Source organism: Pseudophryne corroboree, chromosome 3, assembly GCF_028390025.1.
Source record: "Pseudophryne corroboree isolate aPseCor3 chromosome 3, aPseCor3.hap2, whole genome shotgun sequence".
NCBI lineage: Eukaryota > Metazoa > Chordata > Amphibia > Anura > Myobatrachidae > Pseudophryne > Pseudophryne corroboree.
The window spans coordinates 287,225,615-287,246,486 of NC_086446.1; the positions used below are offsets into that span (position 1 = coordinate 287,225,615).

General features: G+C 47.5%; 1 protein-coding gene across 8 annotated transcripts in view; it reads left to right on the forward strand.

The window, feature by feature from the left end:
- DIDO1 (death inducer-obliterator 1) overlaps positions 1 to 20,872 on the forward strand; it is a 197,489-nt gene that overhangs the window by 78,068 nt on the left and 98,549 nt on the right. For all 8 annotated transcript variants that reach the window (XM_063959269.1, XM_063959273.1, XM_063959275.1 and 5 more), the window contains one exon: positions 13,470 to 14,232. In XM_063959269.1, coding sequence (XP_063815339.1) covers positions 13,470 to 14,232 — 763 coding nt within the window. The remainder of the gene's footprint in view (positions 1 to 13,469; positions 14,233 to 20,872) is intronic.

Below are 20,872 nucleotides of genomic sequence, written 5' to 3' on the forward strand. Positions count from 1 at the left end.
TGCAAGTAGTATCACAGGGATACAGGCTGGAGTTCGAGGCGACTCCCCCTCGCCGTTACCTCACATCAGCCTTGCCTGCTGCCCTCGGAGAAAGGTAGTACTGGCGGCAATTCACAAGCTGTACTTCCAGCAGGTGAAATCAAGGTACCCCTCCTTCAACAAGGCCGGGGTTACTATTCCAAAATGTTGTGGTACCGAAACCAGACGGTTCGGTGAGACCCATTCTAAAATTGAAATCCTTGAACACTTATATACGAAGGTTCAAGTTCAAAATGGAATCGCTCAGGGCGATTATTGCAAGCCTGGAGAATTTCAGTGCATCACTGGACATCAAGGATAGGATGCTTACCTGCATGTCCCTATTTACCCTCTTCACCAGGTGTACCTCAAAATTGTGGTACAGGATTGTCATTACCCATTCCAGACGTTACCGTTGGTCTGTCCCCGGCACCGAGGGTATTTACCAAGGTAATGGCCGAAGTACTTATCCCGTACTTGGACGATCTCCTTATAAAGGCGAGGTCCAGGGAGCAGTTGTTCGTCGGAGTAGCACTATCTCGGGAAGTGCTACAACAGCACGGCTGGATCCTGAATATTCCAAAGTCGCAGCTGGTTCCTACGACGCGTCTACTGTTCCTGGGTATGGTTCTGGACACAGAACAGGATAAAAAGGGTTTCTCCCGGAGGAGAAGTCCAAGGAGTTGGCGTCTCTAGACGAAGACCTCCTAATACAAATACAGGTGTCGGTGCATCAATGCACGCGAGCCTTGGGAAAGATGGTAGCTTCTTACGAAGAAATTCCATTCGCCAGGTCCCATGCAAGAATCTTCCAGTGGGATCTGTTGGACAAGTGGTCCGGGTCGCATCTTCAGATGCATCGGCGGATAACCCTGTCTCCAAGGGCCAGAGTGTAGCTGTGGTGGTGACTGCAGAGTGCTCATCTTCTAGGGGGCCGCAGATTCGGCATACAGGACTGGGTCCTGGTGACCACGGATGCCAGCCTTCAAGGCTGGGGGGCAGTCACACAGGGAAGAAACTTCCTAGGCCTATGAAAAGTCAGGAGACTTCCCTACACATAAATGTTCTGGAACTATGGGCCATTTACAATGCCCTAAGTCAGGCTAGACCCCTGCTTCAACACCGGCCGGTGCTGATCCAGTCAGACAACATCACGGCGGTCGCTCAGGGAAACCGACAGGGCGGCACAAGAAGCAGGATGGCGATGGCAGAAGCCACAAGGATTCTCCGATGGGCGGAAAATCATGTGTTAGCACTGTCGGCAGTGTTCATTCCCGGAGTGGACAACTGAGAAGCAGACTTTCTCAGCAGACACGACCTCCACCTGGGAGAGTGGGGACTTAATCCAGAAGTCTTCCAAATGATTGTACACCGTTGGGAAAGGCCACAGGTGGACATGATGGCGTCCCGCCTCAACAAAAAGCTACAAAGATATTGCGCCAGGTCAAGGGACCCTCAGGCGATAGCTGTGGACGCTCTGGTAACACCGTGGGTGTACCAGTCGGTGTATGTGTTCCCTTCTCTGCCTCTCATACCCAGGGTAATGAGAATAATAAGAAGGAGAGGAGTAAGAACTATACTCATTGTTCCGGGTTGGCCAAGAAGAGCTTGGTACCCAGAACTGAAATGATCTCAGAGGACCCATGGCCTCTGCCGCTCAGACAGGACCTGCTGCAGCAGGGGGCCTGTCTGTTCCAAGACGTACCGCGGCTGCGTTTGACGGCATGGCGGTTGAACGCCGGATCCTGAAGGAAAAGGGCATTCCGGAGGAAGTTATCCCTACGCTATTTAAAGCTAGGAAAGAAGTGAACGCAAACCATTATCACCGCATATGGCGGAAATATGTTGCGTGCTGTGAGGCCAGTAAGGCCCCAAAGGAGGAATTTCAGCTAGGTCGATTTCTGCACTTCCTGCAAGTCAGAGGTGACTATGGGCCTAAAATTGGGTTCCTTTTAAGGTCCAGATTTCGGCTCTATCGATTTTCTTCCAAAATAGAAATAGCTTCACTGCCTGAAGTTCAGACTTTTGTTAAGGGAGTGCTGCATAGTCAGCCCCCGTTGGTGCCTCCAGTGGCACCGTGGGATCTCAACGTAGTGTTGGATTTCCTGAAGTCGCATTGAGTTGAGCCACTTAAATCTGTGGAGCTACAATACCTCACGTGGAAAGTGGTCATGCTGTGGGCCTTGGCGTCGGCCAGGCGTGTATCAGAATTGGCGGCTTTGTCATGCAAAAGCCTTATCTGTATTTTATATGGATAAGGCGGAATTGAGGACTCGTTCCCAATTCCTTCCTAAGGTGGTATCAGTTTTTCATTTGAACCAACCTATTGTGGTGCCTGCGGCTACTTGGGACTTGGAGGATTCCAAGTTTCTGGACGTAGTCAGGGCCCTGAAAAGTATATGTTTCCAGGACGGCTGGAGTCAGGAAAACTGACTCGCTATTTATCCTGTATGCATCCAACAAGCTGGGTGCTCCTGCTTCTAAGCAGATTATTGCTCGCTGGATCTGTAGCACGATTCAACTTGCACATTCTGCGGCTGGACTGCCGCACCCTAAATCTGTAAAAGCCCATTCCACGAGGAAAGTGGGCTCTTCTTGGGCAGCTGCCCGAGGGGTCTCGGCTTTACAAATTTGCCGAGCTGTTACTTGGTCGGGGTCAAACACTCTTGCAAGAGTCTACAAGTTTGATACCCTGGCTGAGGAGGACCTAGAGTTTGCTCATTCGGTGCTGCAGAGTCATCCGCACTCTCCCGCCCGTTTGGGAGCTTTGGTATAATCCCAATGGTCCTTACGGAGTCCCCAGCATCCACTTAGGACGTTAGAGAAAATAAGATTTTACTCACCGGTAAATCTATTTCTCGTAGTCCGTAGTGGATGCTGGGCGCCCATCCCAAGTGCGGATTGTCTGCAATACTTGTATATAGTTATTGCCTAACTAAAGGGTTATTGTTGAGCCATCTGTTGAGAGGCTCAGTTGTTATCATACTGTTAACTGGGTATAGTATCACGAGTTATACGGTGTGATTGGTGTGGCTGGTATGAGTCTTACCCGGGATTCAAAATCTTTCCTTATTGTGTCCGCTCTTCCGGGCACAGTATCCTAACTGAGGTCTGGAGGAGGGTCTTAGTGGGAGGAGCCAGTGCACACCAGGTAGTCCTAAAGCTTTCTTTAGTTATGCCCAGTCTCCTGTGGAGCCGCTAATCCCCATGGTCCTTACGGAGTCCCCAGCATCCAGGGGAACTGTTGTATGAAGGTCCTACTAAAGGATATACTGTAACATACACACGGTTATACATAAGTTATCCTCTAAGAAGGACATACTGAATATACAGGACAATTTGGCGGCATCATTAGGAGTAAGTTGGTATCCAGCAGATCAGTCACAGGAAAGGTTTTCAATATAAACCAATAAATAATGTAATATTGATGTAAAACTTAGGCAAGTTCTGCATCTAACTAAATATCAGGATCACATTCTGACAGCATCAATTCTCTGATATATAAAGGTCATAGAACCTGGAATATATTTAATATATATATATATGACATTGCACAGCACAGTGGAATCTGAGAGTGTGGGTTTTTAACATTATATGTTGCACTTTGTCTCACATTTGTCTCTATACATTTTAATATTTCACAGTACTTGGCTTTTTAAATAAACATAATAATAAAAGTTATATTTTAGATAAGAATATTTTGTTTGAGTGCGCTACACCAAGTCCAATTCTTCCCTTTCCCTTGAAACCAGTTTCTCATATTGGCAACAATACAATTTGTGGCAGCACCCCCCTAGCTTGACCAGTTATTAGGCAATATATTACATGAAGGGGTACTCTATTCCGAAAGTATACAAACCTTAATACTAGTGCAGTAGATTTCCCATTCCCTTTTCACATAACTGGAGCCGCTATCCCCCATGGTCCTTACGGAGTTCCCAGCATCCACTACGGACTACGAGAAATAGATTTACCGGTGAGTAAAATCTTATTATAAGGGAAATTGCATAGTCAAAACGGGAATAGTAAATATCTCACCGTGTGTATGCACCTTTACCTAGGCGGTAAATTAATTTGATGGGCTTATGCCCCCTACAGACTCGGCGATCCGCTTCTGTACATCAAAAAAAATTTGCACAGTTGTTTCTATGCTAAAAAAGTACATTTTAAGAATAGGGACAGCAAGCATTCCGAATGTCGGGGCGTTTGATGCACCCTAAGCTACATTAGAGGTGGGTGTGGTTCATCAAATCGACAGTGTCTAGGTCGACAATGTTTAGGTCGACCACTGTAGGTCGACAGTCACTAGGTCGACATGGATGGAAGGTCGACAGGGTTTCTAGGTCGACATGTGCTAGGTCTAAAGGTCGACATGAGGATTTTTTTTTGGGTGTCGTTTTCTTCGTAGAGTGACCGGGATCCCAAATTAGTGCACCGCGTCCTCTCGCATGGCTCGCTTCGCTCGCCATGCTTCGGGCATGGTGCCTTCGCTTCGCTCGGCACACTTTACCGTTCCAATCGTAGTCCACGTGGATCGTTAAGGTATGAAAAAATTCAAAAAAAGAAAAAAATGTGAAAAACTCATGTCGACCTTTAGACCTGTCGACCTAGCACATGTCGACCTAGAAACCCTGGACCTTCCATCCATGTCGACCTAGTGACTGTCGACCTATAGTGGTCGACCTAAACATCGTCGACCTAGACACTGTCGATCTTCAGACCGGATCCCTTAGAGGTAACCTGTCTCAAACAGAATAGACATTGTTTTATTTCCTAATCCTTTCTTTACTAGTTAATTCTGTTCTTTTCATACAAAAAAATACTATTAATTTCTACAGAATTTGATTCATTACTGTAGCTCTCTTATAGAATGACTGGCATAGTATATTTGCCTAAATCCAGCAACTGGGATAGCTTTCACCTCTAGTGAGATTTGTGTGTTAGAGCAAACTTAGCAGTGCAAACCTGACTAAACGGAGGAGTGTGAGCCCAAAAAGTGCCATTTAGGCACCCAAACAGGTCACTTTTCACACATTTCAGCTTGCACCACTGGGGTGTGCGAGCTGAAATGTCAGCACGGCAGCTGAATGGAGCTACAATTTAATAGCTCCGTTGGGCGCCATCTACTGGCTGCTGGTGTGAATTACATTTGAATTCTGCCAAATGTGCAGTACTGTTCTTTCTAAAGCCCACTGATATTCTGGTGATATAAAAGTATATGTTCGTAACTGTAATCACAGTTATTTTAATATTTCTCTTAAGTTTTTTTAGAGGTTGTTGCTCAGTTATACATTTTTAAGTAGCTTTTACCTTTTTTAAAATTAATTTGTAGTAAACAGTCCCTAATACCAGACCTATTTGGGATTTCTTTCCATAAACTTCCCCTGATGGTACAGATTGGGGGAAAGTTTATGAACTACTAAGACGAGTTACATTTTGGCTGCAAAACTAACATTTAGGACTGTTTCCCAACTACATTGATCATGAATCTCTACTGGTGCATGTTTTCCAGATATCCTCGCAGAAGCACAGGTGAAATAAGTAGTACCACTTGTGGATATTTTAAAATGTCAGTCTGTAATGAATACACCAGCAAGCAGATAAGGATAATGTGCACCATTCGGAAACACTGATTTAGGGAGATAACCTTTTAAATATAATGTTAAATTCATAATTGTTTCTTCATTTACTGCTTACCCCATGTCATCTTGACAATTTTCAGAAGAAATATGCTTGTGGGTGTCATAACAGGATCAGGAACCTACTAACCTTTATGAAAACTTGGCATTCATAATTCAATGCAGTTTAAAATACAATGCACAGAAAATCATGGCTGTACAAGTCTGCATGCAATGTTTTGGGGAATTTAACCTGTATTGACGTGACCATGTTTTTGTATAAAAAGGTTTTTTTTTTTTCTTCTTACAAGTGTAATATAATTAGACATGGTAATGACAGATAAGCAGAGAGGTAAGAGTGCCCTGCCAGCAAGAATACAATCTACAGGGAAGTAGCAGAGCAGTGAGCACAAATCCATGCTGGCCAATGCCTCAGGGCTAGCATCACATCTGGCACTTAAGTGGGAAAAAGCATTTTTCCTACAACGAAGCGCCTGGCATCAGTCACGGTAAACTGCATCTCCCAACTAAGTGGGTTTCACTCCATCCCCAACGCTTAACAAATTCTCCCCCTTTGTGCTTTCTGGTTTTGCTTTTGTTTTAATAGAATGGTGAGAGAATTGCATATCTGGTAATATTTTATATTTATCCAAAATAATACGACAGTGTCTCAATTGTTTTTATGAGTTGTATTTTCTTTACATTTACTGACCATATATTGTGATGGATCCCTTTCATTATCGATGAAAAAATATGAAACTTCCAATACAGACATCAATTTCTTAGGGGACGATTCCATTGTTGGTCGGGAATTTAGAGCTTGGCCCAGGAGCTATTCAGTTAATTTCCTTAAGGGGCGCTTGGTAGAGCCTGAATTAGCCACATTAAGTAACTTCTCCCATGCTAAGTGCCTGGCGCGCTGAAGTTATGGAGAGCTCGGCACTCGCAAAGAGCCACAAAGCCCTGCTTTACACGGGTTGCAAGCAGAAACCCACGATAAGTTCAGACTCGGGGATGGTCGTGTAAAACAAGTGAATAGTTCCCGGTTGCTTTAGACAGGAGCTAAATTCCCAGAAACCGTTGTATCACCCCCATAAAGTTCTATTTATGCAGAAATTCACTCGCTGTTCAATATAGTTACATTTCTAAATGGGAGAACACATTTATTGCATTAAACACACATGAAAAGCATTTAACTATTTGCCTGGCGTAGTTTCATCAGATGTTACTACACCAGGCTGTGCTTTCCCTGACATGGTCGCATCTGATGTGACCAGTCAGAAAGCCCACTGTGCGGCTGCTGGGAGAGATTCTTCCTGCAGCTGCGGCGCTCAGAGGGACCTCTCTGCCCCGCTGCTACCCAATAACCTCCCCACATTGGCTGCTGTGCTGCTGATCACAGCTGATCGGGTAGTCCAGTGGCACCTCCTCACCCTGTGGCTGCATAGATTAGCAGGTGCTGGGTATATGTAATAGAAATCCCCCTTAACAACATATATGTGTACACTCATTGGCCACTAGGAAAATGTAGGTTTGTGATTGTCTGTTCATAGATGATCCAAAGTTTTTGCCATCAATGATTTATTCAAGCCTAAAAAAAATAATGTTTGGGCGATTTTTTGGAAAACTATTAGCCAGTAAGGTGGTTAAAAAGTGTCTAATACCCCTTTCACACCAAGCTTTGGACCTGAGGAATATTGCCGGGCCAGCCTGGTTCCTGGCTTGGTATGAAAGGTCTTCCTGAGCTGTATATCCCTGGTATTTCGACTGACCCATTGGCTGCAACCCAGGTTATATGACTTCGGTCACTCTAAAAGGAACAGGGAGGTGGATGAGTTGCACTTTGAGATGATATCCTCTCCAAGGGCCGACAGATTACGTAGCATGAGACGGGTGTGGTCTGAAAAGGGACAACCTGCAGTAAACAGTGTGGAACATTTACTGTGACATGGCTTGAGACCGTGCTCCGTAACCCAAGTTGGACCCGGGTTTTCAGTGTGAAAGGGGTATAAGTCAGTGCCATTGGCATCACTCTTTTAGTTGCTTATAAAAAAAACGAGCTACAAATTTTGTGATCCACGTTTTTAAGAACGGTGCTCTACATATTAGCAAGTACAGCATCATACCCAACAATTGATTGCTAGAGGTAAGCATGTGTTTCACAGCTAAAACGACCACTATTGTACACAGTCTTAGATTTACCCTCAGTGTTAGCAAATACATGCTATAGCGAGTATTTTACGCAATATTGAAGACCGGGGACTTAATTTTTCAGAAAGGGTGGGTTCCTTAGGACGCGCTCCACTGATATTGGCTACAGTTTTAATGATTGCTGTTTACCTTGCCTGGCTGCAAAAGTGGAGGAGAAGAGACACTGCAAGGGAGACATCAATCATTAAAACTGTAGCAAATATCAGTGGAGCGCATCCAGTGGAGTTTGCACATCGCTCTGCCCCCGGTACTGAAGAACCGCACCGCCGACAACGTTCACATCACCCTCTACCTGCTCCACTGTTCCAGTACAGCACACAGACCAAATGTGCAGTGTGGAACGAATTAAGGTAACTTCCATTCCCACTGGCTTTGTCTGTTCTGCTGTGACATATACATTCAGCCTGAACCACCCGGCAGGGCACAGTCCTCCTCCGGGAAACCGTTTCCACCGTTACTACAGTCCTGGGGCGGAAGACACCATAGAGGGGGCATGCTTTGTCTATTTCTTCTTGCCCCAGGTAGTGCCTCTGTGCTGGGCTGTGCCTGACACAGATAACCGCACCTAGGGCTGAGCCACCCAGCTACTGTACTGCAAGCTCCAATCAGTGTACTGAAGCAATGCACAGTACTGTCTGCCACAGCTTCCTGGAACGTGCTACAATGCCCCCCTCCCTCCCTGTGCATGGGAATCTGTGACCGTTAACTACTTATCCCCCAGGACAATCCCATTTTGCAGAGAAAGTTCAGTCATGGAGTTCTGGTTTCTGCTGTTGGTTTAGCAGGGTTCACAATCCACAGAAAGTTATCTTCAGGAGCATCACGCAGAGATGGTGTAGGTGCAATATGCAGAGAAGGTTTAGGCGCAGCATATAGAGATCATGCAGAGAAATCTATGCTACCGAAGAGGAGGTGGCCCACACAGCGGGTTCACTACGATATGCCGGCGGTCGGGCTCCCGGCGACCAGCATACCGGCGCCGGGAGCCCGACCGCCGGCTTACCGACAGTGTGGCGAGCGCAAATGAGCCCCTTGCGGGCGCACGGTGGCGTGCTACGCGCGCCACACTATTTTATTCTCCCTCCAGGGGGGTCGTGGACCCCCACGAGGGAGAATAAGTGTCTGTATGCCAGCTGTCGGGCTCCCGGCGCCGGTATGCTGGTCGCCGGGAGCCCGACCGCCGGCATACTGAAGACCACCCCACACAGCCTGCATACAGACCCTCTCCTCTTAAACCACCCCTGCCTGAATAGTGTGACATGTAGGCTGCACACACACACAGGGTGCGATGTACCAACACTAAAATGTGGTCAAAATGAGAATAGACTGCATGGACTCTGGAACAGGGAGTGATTGGGGACAGGGTCAGGGTGTGCTCACACTGCTCAGTGCTGCATGCCCACTGTGCACAGTGTGCCGTATCCCTGCTGCCTCTTGTTAATGTGCTGCATACTATGCTTGCGGCGGGTGTCAGCGGCGCTGGTCTGGAGGTCAGTGGAGTGTGTAAGGACAATCCAAAATGTCTGTTACCCACTGAGTGCTATGATCGTGTTACACATAACATTCATTCCCCGTCACGACACTGTGTAGGCTGCCCCTCATTTGTACAGCTATGTGTTACTATAGTATGGCTGCCATTGTATGTAGACTATCCGCCTATTTATCATATCGTTACTAGTAGTCAGTATGGCTTGGCTTCTTCCTGAATATCCGCCCCCTCCTCCTCCTCCTCAGTGACAGTCCACGCTGAGCACACTGCATCATGGAAAGCATTAGGGGGGCATTTATCATAGATCACATATTGCATGCAATCTGGTCGGGATCTTACCGCCCAGGATCATATTGCAGTATACGTTCCTATTGGCAGGATGTATCATCCAGCACATGCAGGGACAAGGGCTCCGAAAGGAGCAAGGTGTCCGGGCCTCTGCACATGTGCGGTAAGCCTCACTGACATGCACAGTGGCCACATCCTACAATGGGCTACCGCAATTGGGAGATTTCGGTAGCTGCGGGGGCCAAGGGCCAATATCGGGTATGCTTTGTATTCCAAATATTGATATATTGGGCAGCATCACATCATGGAGGGATCGCAGCAGCTATCGGAGATATTCGCTGCAATCCCTCCTTCATATGTTCCAGGCATACATAGTATTTGCGGCTATCCCCCCAAAACAGGTGTTTTCGGGACATAGCCACAAATACAGTTTGACAAATGGGCCGCTTAGTCCGGTGCTGGCATGCAACTTGTGATGTCCCAGGACATTTGTATGTGAGTGATTCCGCTGCCCATCTTTCTGGAACAGGGATGCTGTCCCCAACCACGCCCCCTCCCCGCTCAGTCACATTCCTTTTTCGTCAGGGGTGCCCTCTTAGGCCCTCCGCACCCTGCCCTCTCCCCAATCTAGAGTGAACACGACATGCCCCAGTACTGCTCCTGCTGCTGTCTACCCTGTCCTCCTCCGTACCACCAAGTATTGCTACAGCTGCTATCCACTCTTGCCACCCCTTACTCATGGTACTTCCTGCCCCTAACTCTTAACCCCCCCCCCCCAGTACTATCCCAGCTATCTACCCTTAGCCCCTCACTACCCTCAGCACTGCTTGCCTTTATCCCCTTCCTTGCCCCTCAACACTATCCCAACTGCTGTCTACACTTACCCCCTTCCCTACCCCTAGTTCTGCCCCACTACCTACCCCCAGCTCTGTCTGTCCTTATCCCCTCTACCCCAACTTCTCCCTACCTCCACCTCTGACCAACTTCTCCCTGCCTCTACTTACAGCTCTAACCAGCTTCTCCCTGCATCTCCCGACATATGTGATGGAACCCAGAAACAGTGGATTAGGACCCCATTTTTTTTTTTAAGGTAATGGGTCCCTGGGACTCACAATTTTTTTTTTTTTGCTCACCACAATCATTGACACCTACCTAACTATTGACACACAACCTGGCCACATATCTCAGCACCAGCTTGTGTCCCCTCACACCCAGCTCCACACAGTTATTGTTACAACCAGGCAGTGGCGCCACTTAATTACACCAAGTCAGTGGGTGAAGGGAGGGGGGATTCACTTAATTTGGGCATCTAATTTTTCCGTCTAAAAGGGACTGTTTAGATGCCCAAACAATTGTCAGGAATCAGTTGTGTTTAGGCGCCCATGCATATCACACATGACTCGCCCAAACACACAGTTTAGCTGCGTAAAACGTCTCTTCCCATCTAAAGTCCTGCTATGGGCGTTCAAACTGCCTAGCTTGCACACATTTTTCTTGCTCCTCAGGAGGCTGCGCAAAAAATGTCTTCCGTGGCTAATGGGCGCCCAAACGGGAGAACAATTGAATTGATGCCGGCGGACGTGAAAATAACCATTGGAATTCCTACACCTGCCCCCCTCCCTCACACACACACACACACACACACACACACACACACACACACACACACACGTACGTTGTATTTGCTGTTACACTTAGCCATTGGGTATTAACAACTGGTGCATGGGTTACTTGGCAAGAAGAGATACGTATAGTACGATAGTGAGAAATTTGCTTTCATTGCTAGACATAGCATGTTGCAAGTGTTTGCCCATCTTTCATAATCTCCTTAAAAACCTATAACAATCCTCTCATGGCAAAACATGCCATTTCAAGAGACCCCCCCAATATGGCTATTCAAATCTGAACAGAGAAACAACTGAATTGCTCTGTCAGGTACCATCTAGTGTATTAGTCACCAAATTCCCCCCCTTACCCGTTGCTTAAAGCTTGAGATTGGTGAGCACAGATAGGGTAACCAAGCTGGGACTCAATACTATGATTGACCACAGTAGGCAAGATTTGGAACAGCTGGCTCACTAAAGTGAATGCTGTAGGGGCAGGCCACCACTGGCATCCATACAAACGGATGTGCTATAGGTTTCTATAGGAATATGATAAAGAGCACACTGCTAGTATTGTTTCTTCTTTGATAATGCGTGAGACTTTGCAGGTATACTAGGTATTGAAGGCGTCAAAAAAAGCCTGTATTTCGGTGTGATCTCTAAGACAAATTTCTTTTACATACTGTATATGCTTTATTGCCCTTTGCAATTAAAGAGTGCTGCTCTACATGCACAGTTCAAAGGAAATGCTCTGAGAGAGGAGTAATTCACGCTGATGTATATTGCTGCAATCCCTCCCAATTACTGCTGTTACTGTGAGCCGGATTTATGTGCTGGCATCTAGCGAATGCCTATGTGATGTAACCTTAGTTTGTTTCCTTAACTACCCTATTATACAATAGAAACCAGGTGAAGTTCTGCAGGTCCTATGTTTTAATAGCAGAAGGATGATTTTTATGAGTGACCAATTTCTATGATGCCGTTGTCCCAGCAAGGCACGTCATATACCAAATTAAAGGTCTTGGTCCGTAGATTTAATAATGGTTTTGTAAGTGGTTGCTTTATTTTGGAGTTATTTGGCAAAACGTCTGCCTGCCATTTGCAATTCATCACCATTGTGCTTTGGAATATGCGACAGTTGGTGATCCTCTCCCTGTGCACCTGCTGGGTGCTCTGGAAACTGTGGCAGTTATTTGCTGCCACCCACTAAGCAGGGATTTTTCAAAATTCAACTCCTAAGGGGCTGAAAAGGGGTCAATTGTTTACCCAGTTGAAACAGGGCACATCAGCTACAAATTTATTTTTTTATTTTATTTTTATCGTTCTTATTTCAACATAATTGGACAAATGCAAATGAAAAAAATAAAATGGACAATGTGCTGCATATGTTACAAGTACGAGTGCATGAAATGTTCGTTTTTAATATGAATGTTTTGTACAAATTAAATAATATAATGGTGAAGTTTCCAAAAGGCTTTTCCTCTTACCTCGTCCGTTATCCCACAGGGCTTGAGTAATGTGCCAGAAGAATAAATATTAGTGTTCTCTCTCTCTCTCTCTCTCGCTCTCGCTCTCGCGCTCTCTCTCGCTCTCGCTCTCGCGCTCTCTCTCGCTCTCGCTCTCGCGCTCTCTCTCTCTCTCTCTCTCTCTCTCTCTATATATATATCTATATATATATATCTATATATATATATCTATATATATATCTATATATATATATATCTATATATATATATATATATATATATATATATATATATCTATATATATATATATATATATATCTATATATATATATATATATATATAGTCCCTTATCGGCCGGCACTCAGACTGTGAAGTACAACAGGCCCCGGTGCCATAGTTCACACAAGCATAAAGATCCAAAGGGGAACAATGAAAGGCACTCGAGAGGACAAAATAATCAGACAGATACGAGGTCCTGTGTCAACGTTTCGGAGCTTGCGCCCCTTTGGTATGTCTTAATAAAGGGGCGCAAGCTCCGAAACGTTGACACAGGACCTCGTATCTGTCTGATTATTTTGTCCTCTCGAGTGCCTTTCATTGTTCCCCTTTGGATCTTTATATATATATATATATATATATATATATATATATATATATATATAATATTTAACTGTTAAAGTTCACCATTTTGAAAGAACAGAAATTGCAATGTAGCTGCACTTTTATGTTTAATCATTTACCTGTTTTCCTTTTTTTTTATTTATTTAACATTAGCCTCTTGTTTGGATGACAAAGATCACATCAGTGAGGATATCCTGAGAAATCTTAGGCCAACAAGCAAGGAGTTCAAGAAAACCTGGGGATTTCGCAAAACTACCATAGCCAAGCGTGAGGTAGTAAGTGACGCAGACATGGAGGCTGCTGAATCTGCTCTGCAACCCGTTCCCTCACTTCGTCGCAGTGGGCGACAGCCTAAGCGCACAGAGAGGGTGGAAGAGTTTCTTACAACAGTCAGACGGAACAGGAACCGGAGAAGCAACACTGTTGAAGACTCTAGTGATAGGTCGTGTCCAGTAACTGATGCGGAAACCGCATCAGAAGGTAGTGTGGAAAGCACACCAGATATAAAGTCTGATACAAACATCAAATGTAGCTCATCTAAAGTTGAAGTTAAAAAAGAAGAGGAAGACAGTTCGGACAGTGATGGAATGACTCTCAAAGAGCTTCAGGTCAGACTGAGAAGCAGGCGCTCTGATAATCCTACATCTGAAATGGAACAAATGCAAACTACCAGCACAACAAATGCAGCACATCCGAATGTATTAGAGGGCGCTGTCCGCACAAGGAGTGCTAATCGTGCAGCTCTTCTTCAGCAGCTTGCACAAAGTACTCCGGTAAAGCAGGAAGCTTGCAGTGCTGAGCATACAGATGACCAGAAACCAGAGGAAATAAAGGTGTCCCCAAAAATCAGACCCGAAGCAGAGAAATATGACCCAAACGCTCTGTATTGCATCTGCCGCCAACCTCACAATAACAGGTAGAGTGTCAGTTGATATCACTCACTCACTGTGTTTATTTATCTTTTCAGTACAGTCATCTTGGCATTCCTTTAATATACCTCAGCCTCTCCATGTATCCTGGCATTAGATCACTCTACATACCCCTAAAATGCCCATCAGATCCCCCACATGCCCTCAGACTTCCCCATCCATAGCGACACTGCAGATACAGTGTATACAGTGGTGGAACTAGTGAGTGGTGGGCCCAAATGCAAAAAATGTGCTTTGTGTCCCCCAATGACGAGCCTCCCCCCACCCATGCTAAAGAAAAATTAGACGTGGCTTCACTGAGTGGCTTTGCTCACTGCACAGAGGTGTTTACCCCGCATGCTCCTTATGTGCCCCATATGCACCCATTGTCTCACTGACATGCTGTATCCAAAGAAAGATGTTCCTCACTACACAATGTCACTGTGCTACATCCTCCCTACATACATCACTGCACTACAGTCCCCATATACGCTACACTACTTTTCTGCACTACACATCATTACACTACATTGCTGCACTGCCTCCCCCTATGCGCTGCACTACATTACATTCCCCCCTGTGTGCTGCACTACATCACTATACTATATCCCCCTCCCTATACGCTATACTGAATCACTACAGTACAGTACACATTAACATTAGGATCATCCCTCCAGATAACTTCCCAGGTCCTTTGTCCTATGGAGCGCCAAAAGGGTAGAGTGAGGGCGCAGGCAGGGTTGAGTGGAAGGAGGGGAGCAAATTTAGAATTGCGAGTGACGGTGGAGGGGAAGGAACAGAAGATTAGAGCGGCAAGCTAGGGGGTATGAAGGGGCAGGCCTGGTCCTGCAGAAGCTGTCGTTTGATCTTCTCCAGCCGGACTGTACTGTTCCTGCCCATGTCAGCCTTACACTCTACCACCCCCAGCCGCCGGCTGTCCTGCAACCTAACACGGGCATGATCCCTGCAAACCGTTTTCTCCGCACTCACAGTCCTCTGGTTTCCATAGATCACCGACAGGCACTGCGGCTTTCCCCAGTAATGTCACAGTAACCGCTGCCTGAAGTGAAAGTAAAAAAATAAATAAAGTTATCAGGGCTGAAAGCCCCGCTCCTTAAAAAAACGCCCCTTTCTCTGACGTCCTAGTGGATGCTGGGGACTCCGTAAGGACCATGAGGAATAGACGGCTCCGCAGGAGACTGGGCACATCTAAAGAAAGATTTAGGTCTATCTGGTGTGCACTGGCTCCTCCCCCTATGACCCTCCTCCAAGCCTCAGTTAGATTTCTGTGCCCGGCCGAGCTGGATGCACACTAGGGGCTCTCCTGAGCTCCTAGAAAGAAAGTATAGTTTAGGTTTTTTATTTTACAGTGAGACCTGCTGGCAACAGGCTCACTGCAGCGAGGGACTAAGGGGAGAAGAAGCGAACCTACCTAAGTGGTGGTAGCTTGGGCTTCTTAGGCTACTGGACACCATTAGCTCCAGAGGGATCGCACACAGGACCCGACCTCGTCGTCCGTTCCCGGAGCCGTGCCGCCGTCCCCCTTACAGAGCCAGAAGCAAGAAGGTCCGGAAAATCGGTGGCTGAAGACTTCTGTCTTCTCCAAGGTAGCGCACAGCACTGCAGCTGTGCGCCATTGCTCCTCATGCACACCACACACTTCGGTCACTGATGGGTGCAGGGCGCTGGGGGGGGGGCGCTCTGAGCAGCAATATTAACACCTTGGCTGGCAAAACTGACACCATATATAGCCCCAGAGGCTATATAGGTGTAAATTACCCCTGCCAGAATAACACAAAAAACGGGAGAAAGCCCGCCGAAAAAGGGGCGGAGCCATCTCCCTCAGCACACTGGCGCCATTTTCCCTCACAGCTCCGCTGGAAGGTTTGCTCCCTGGCTCTCCCCTGCAGTCCTGCACTACAGAAAGGGTAAAAAAGAGAGGGGGGGCATAAATTTAGGCGCAGTATAATATATATATGCAGCTATAAGGGAAAACACTCTTTATAGGTGATATCCCTGTGGTATATAGCGCTCTGGTGTGTGCTGGCATACTCTCCCTCTGTCTCCCCAAAGGGCTTTGTGGGGTCCTGTCCTCTGTCAGAGCATTCCCTGTGTGTGTGCTGTGGGTCGGTACCGCTGTGTCGACATGTATGATGAGGAAAATGATGTGGAGGCAGAGCAAATGCCTGTAAATGTGTTGTCACCCCCTGAGGGGTCGACACCTATGTGGATGGACTTATGGAAGGAATTACGTGACAGTGTCAGCTCCTTACATAAAAGGTTTGACGACATAGGACAGCCGGCTACTCAGCTTGTGACTGTTCCAGCGTCTCAAATGTCATCAGGGGCTTTAAAACGCCCGCTACCTCAGATGGCAGACACAGTTGTCGACACGGATACCGACTCCAGTGTCGACGACGATGAGACTAGTGTACCCTCCAATAGGTCCACCCGTTACATGATTAAGGCAATGAAAAACGTATTACACATTTCTCTAACGTCCTAGTGGATGCTGGGAACTCCGAAAGGACCATGGGGAATAGCGGCTCCGCAGGAGTCTGGGTACAACTGAAAGAAAGCTTTTAGACTACCTGGTGTGCACTGGCTCCTCCCACCATGACCCTCCTCCAAGCCTCAGTTAGATTTTTGTGCCCGGCCGAGCTGGATGCACACTAGGGGCTCTCCTGAGCTCTTAGAAAGAAAGTATATTTTAGGGTTTTTATTTTACAGTGAGACCTGCTGGCAACAGGCTCACTGCAACGAGGGACTAAGGGGAGAAGAAGCGAACCTACCTGCTTGCAGCTAGCTTGGGCTTCTTAGGCTACTGGACACCATTAGCTCCAGAGGGACCGACCGCATGGAACTGGCCTTGGTGTTTGGTCCCGGAGCCGCGCCGCCGTCCCCCTTACAGAGCCAGAAGCAAGAAGAAGTCCGGAAAATCGGCGGCATGAAGACTTCTGTCTTCACCAAGGTAGCGCACAGCACTGCAGCTGTGCGCCATTGCTTCTCATACACACTTCACACTCCGGTCACTGAGGGTGCAGGGCGCTGGGGGGGGGGCGCCCTGAGCAGCAATAAAAACACCTTGGCTGGCAAAACAATCACAATATATAGCCCCAGAGGCTATATATGTGATAATTACCCCTGCCAGAATCCTTAAAAAAGCGGGAGAATAGTCCCCGAAAAAGGGGCGGAGCTATCCCCCTCAGCACACTGGCGCCATTTTTCCCTCACAGTTCCGCTGGAAGGAAGCTCCCTGGCTCTCCCCTGCAGTCTACACTACAGAAAAGGGTAAAAAAGAGAGGGGGGGGGCACTAAATTTAGGCGCAGTAAATATTATAGCAGCTATAGGGGACATAATTCAGTTAGTCCCTGCAGTATATAGCGCTCTGGTGTGTGCTTGCATACTCTCTCTCTGTCTCCCCAAAGGGCTTCTGTGGGGTCCTGTCCTCTGTTAGAGCATTCCCGGTGTGTGTGCGGTGTGTCGGTACGGCTGTGTCGACATGTTTGAGTAGGAAAATTATGTGGAGGCGGAGCAGATGCCTGTAGAAGTGATGTCACCCCCTGCGGGGCAGACACCTGAGTGGATGGTGTTATGGAAGGAATTACGTGCAAGTGTCGACTCCTTACACAAAAAATTTGACGACATGCCAAATGCGGGACAGCCAGCTTCTCAGCTCGTGCCTGCCCAGGTGTCTCAAAGGCCATCAGGGGCTCTAAAACGCCCGCTACCTCAGATGGCAGACCCAGATGTCGACACGGATACTGATACCAGTGTCGACGACGAGTCTAATCTAATGTCCACTAAGGCCATTCGCTGCATGATTGAGGCAATGAAAGAGGTGTTACACATTTCAGATATAAACCCAGGTACCACTAAAAAGGGTATTATGTTTGGGGAGAAAAAACTACCCGTAGTTTTTCCCCCATCTGAAGAATTAAATGAAGTGTGTGAGGAAGCGTGGGCTTTCCCTGATAAAAGATTGATAATCTCAAAAAAATTACTAATGGCGTTCCCTTTCCCGCCAGAGGATAGGGCACGTTGGGAAACACCTCCTAGGGTGGATAAAGCGCTCACACGTTTGTCTAAAAAGGTGGCACTTCCGTCTCCGGATACGGCCGCCCTGAAGGAGCCTGCGGATAGAAAGCAGGAGGCGATCCTGAAGTCTATATATACACACACAGGCATTATACTTAGACCAGCTATTGCGTCAGCATGGATGTGCAGTGCTGCCGCTGCGTGGTCAGATTCCCTGTCAGAAAATATTGACACCCTAGACAGGGACACTATTCTGCTAACCATAGAGCATATAAAAGACTCCGTCTTATACATGAGAGATGCACAGAGGGAGATCTGCCGGCTGGCATCTAAAATAAGTGCATTGTCCATTTCTGCTAGGAGAGGCTTATGGACTCGGCAGTGGACAGGGGATGCAGATTCCATGGAAGTTTTGCCTTATAAGGGTGAGGAGTTATTCGGGGATGGTCTCTCGGACCTCGTTTCCACAGCAACAGCTGGGAAGTCAGCATTTTTACCCCATGTTCCCTCACAGCATAAAAAAGCGCCGTTTTATCAGGTACAGTCCTTTCGGACCCAGAAAAACAGGCGAGGAAAAGGCGGGTCCTTTCTGTCCAGAGGCAGAGGTAGGGGAAAAAGGCTGCAACAAACAGCTAGTTCCCAGGAGCAAAAGTCCTCCCCCGCTTCTTCCAAGTCCGCCGCATGACGGTGGGGCTCCACAGGCGGAGCCAGGTACGGTGGGGGGCCGCCTCAAAGATTTCAGCGATCAGTGGGCTCGCTCACAGGTGGATCCCTGGATCTTTCAAGTAGTATCTCAGGGGTACAAGCTGGAATTCGAGGCGTCTCTTCCCCCGCCGTTTCCTCAAATCTGCCTTGCCAACAACTCCCTCGGACAGGGAGGCTGTGCTAGAGGCAATTCACAAGCTGTATTCCCAGCGGGTGATAGTCAAGGTGCCCCTACTTCAACAAGGACGGGGTTACTATTCCACACTGTTTGTGGTACCGAAACCGGAACGGTTCGGTGAGACCCATTTTAAATTTGAAATCCTTGAACACATACATAAAAAAATTCAAGTTCAAGATGGAATCGCTCAGGGCGGTTATTGCAAGCCTGGACGAGGGGGATTACATGGTATCCCTGGACATCAAGGATGCTTACCTGCATGTCCCCATTTACCATCCTCACCAGGAGTACCTCAGATTTGCGGTACAGAATTGCCATTACCAATTCCAGACGCTGCCGTTTGGTCTGTCCACGGCACCGAGGGTGTTTACCAAGGTAATGGCGGAAATGAGTATACTCCTTCGAAAAAAGGGAGTTTTAATTATCCCATACTTGGACGATCTCCTAATAAAGGCGAGATCCAAGGAGCAGTTGTTGGTAGGAGTAGCACTTTCTCAGGAGGTGCTACACCAGCACGGTTGGATTCTGAATATTCCAAAGTCACAGCTGGTTCCGACGACACGTCTACTGTTCCTGGGAATGATTCTGGACACAGTCCAGAAAAAAGTGTTTCTCCCGGAGGAAAAAGCCATGGAGCTGTCGTCTCTAGTCAGAAACCTCCTGAAACCAAAACAGGTGTCGGTGCATCACTGCACGCGAGTCCTGGGAAAGATGGTGGCTTCTTACGAAGCAATTCCTTTCGGCAGGTTCCATGCCAGAATCTTTCAGTGGGACCTGTTGGACCAATGGTCCGGATCGCATCTTCAGATGCATCGGCTAATAACCCTGTCTCCAAGAACCAGGGTGTCTCTGCTGTGGTGGCTGCAGAGTGCTCATCTTCTAGAGGGCCGCAGATTCGGCATACAGGACTGGGTCCTGGTGACCACGGACGCCAGCCTTCGAGGCTGGGGGGCAGTCACACAGGGAAGAAACTTCCAAGGGCTATGGTCGAGTCAGGAGACTTCCCTACACATAAATATTCTAGAACTGAGGGCCATTTACAATGCCCTAAGTCAGGCAAAACCCCTGCTTCAAAACCAGCCGGTACTGATCCAGTCAGACAACATCACGGCAGTCGCCCATGTAAACCGACAGGGCGGCACAAGAAGCAGGACGGCGATGGCAGAAGCCACAAGGATTCTCCGATGGGCGGAAAATCACGTGTTAGCACTGTCAGCAGTGTTCATTCCGGGAGTGGACAACTGGGAAGCAGACTTCCTCAGCAGACACGACCTCCACCCGGGAGAGTGGGGACTTCATCCAGAAGTCTTCACACTGATTGTAAATCGTTGGGAAAGGCCACAGGTGGACATGATGGCGTCCCGCCTAAACAAAAAACTAGAGAGATATTGCGCCAGGTCAAGGGACCCTCAGGCGATAGCGGTGGACGCTCTAGTGACACCGTGGGTGTACCAGTCGGTTTATGTGTTCCCTCCTCTGCCTCTCATACCAAAGGCAAAGGTACTGAGAATAATAAGAAAACGAGGAGTAAGGACAATACTCGTGGTTCCGGATTGGCCAAGAAGAGCGTGGTACCCGGAACTTCAAGAGATGATCTCAGAGGACCCATGGCCTCTGCCGCTCAGACAGGACCTGCTGCAGCAGGGGCCCTGTCTGTTCCAAGACTTACCGCGGCTGCGTTTGACGGCATGGCGGTTGAACACCGGATCCTAAAGGAAAAGGGCAT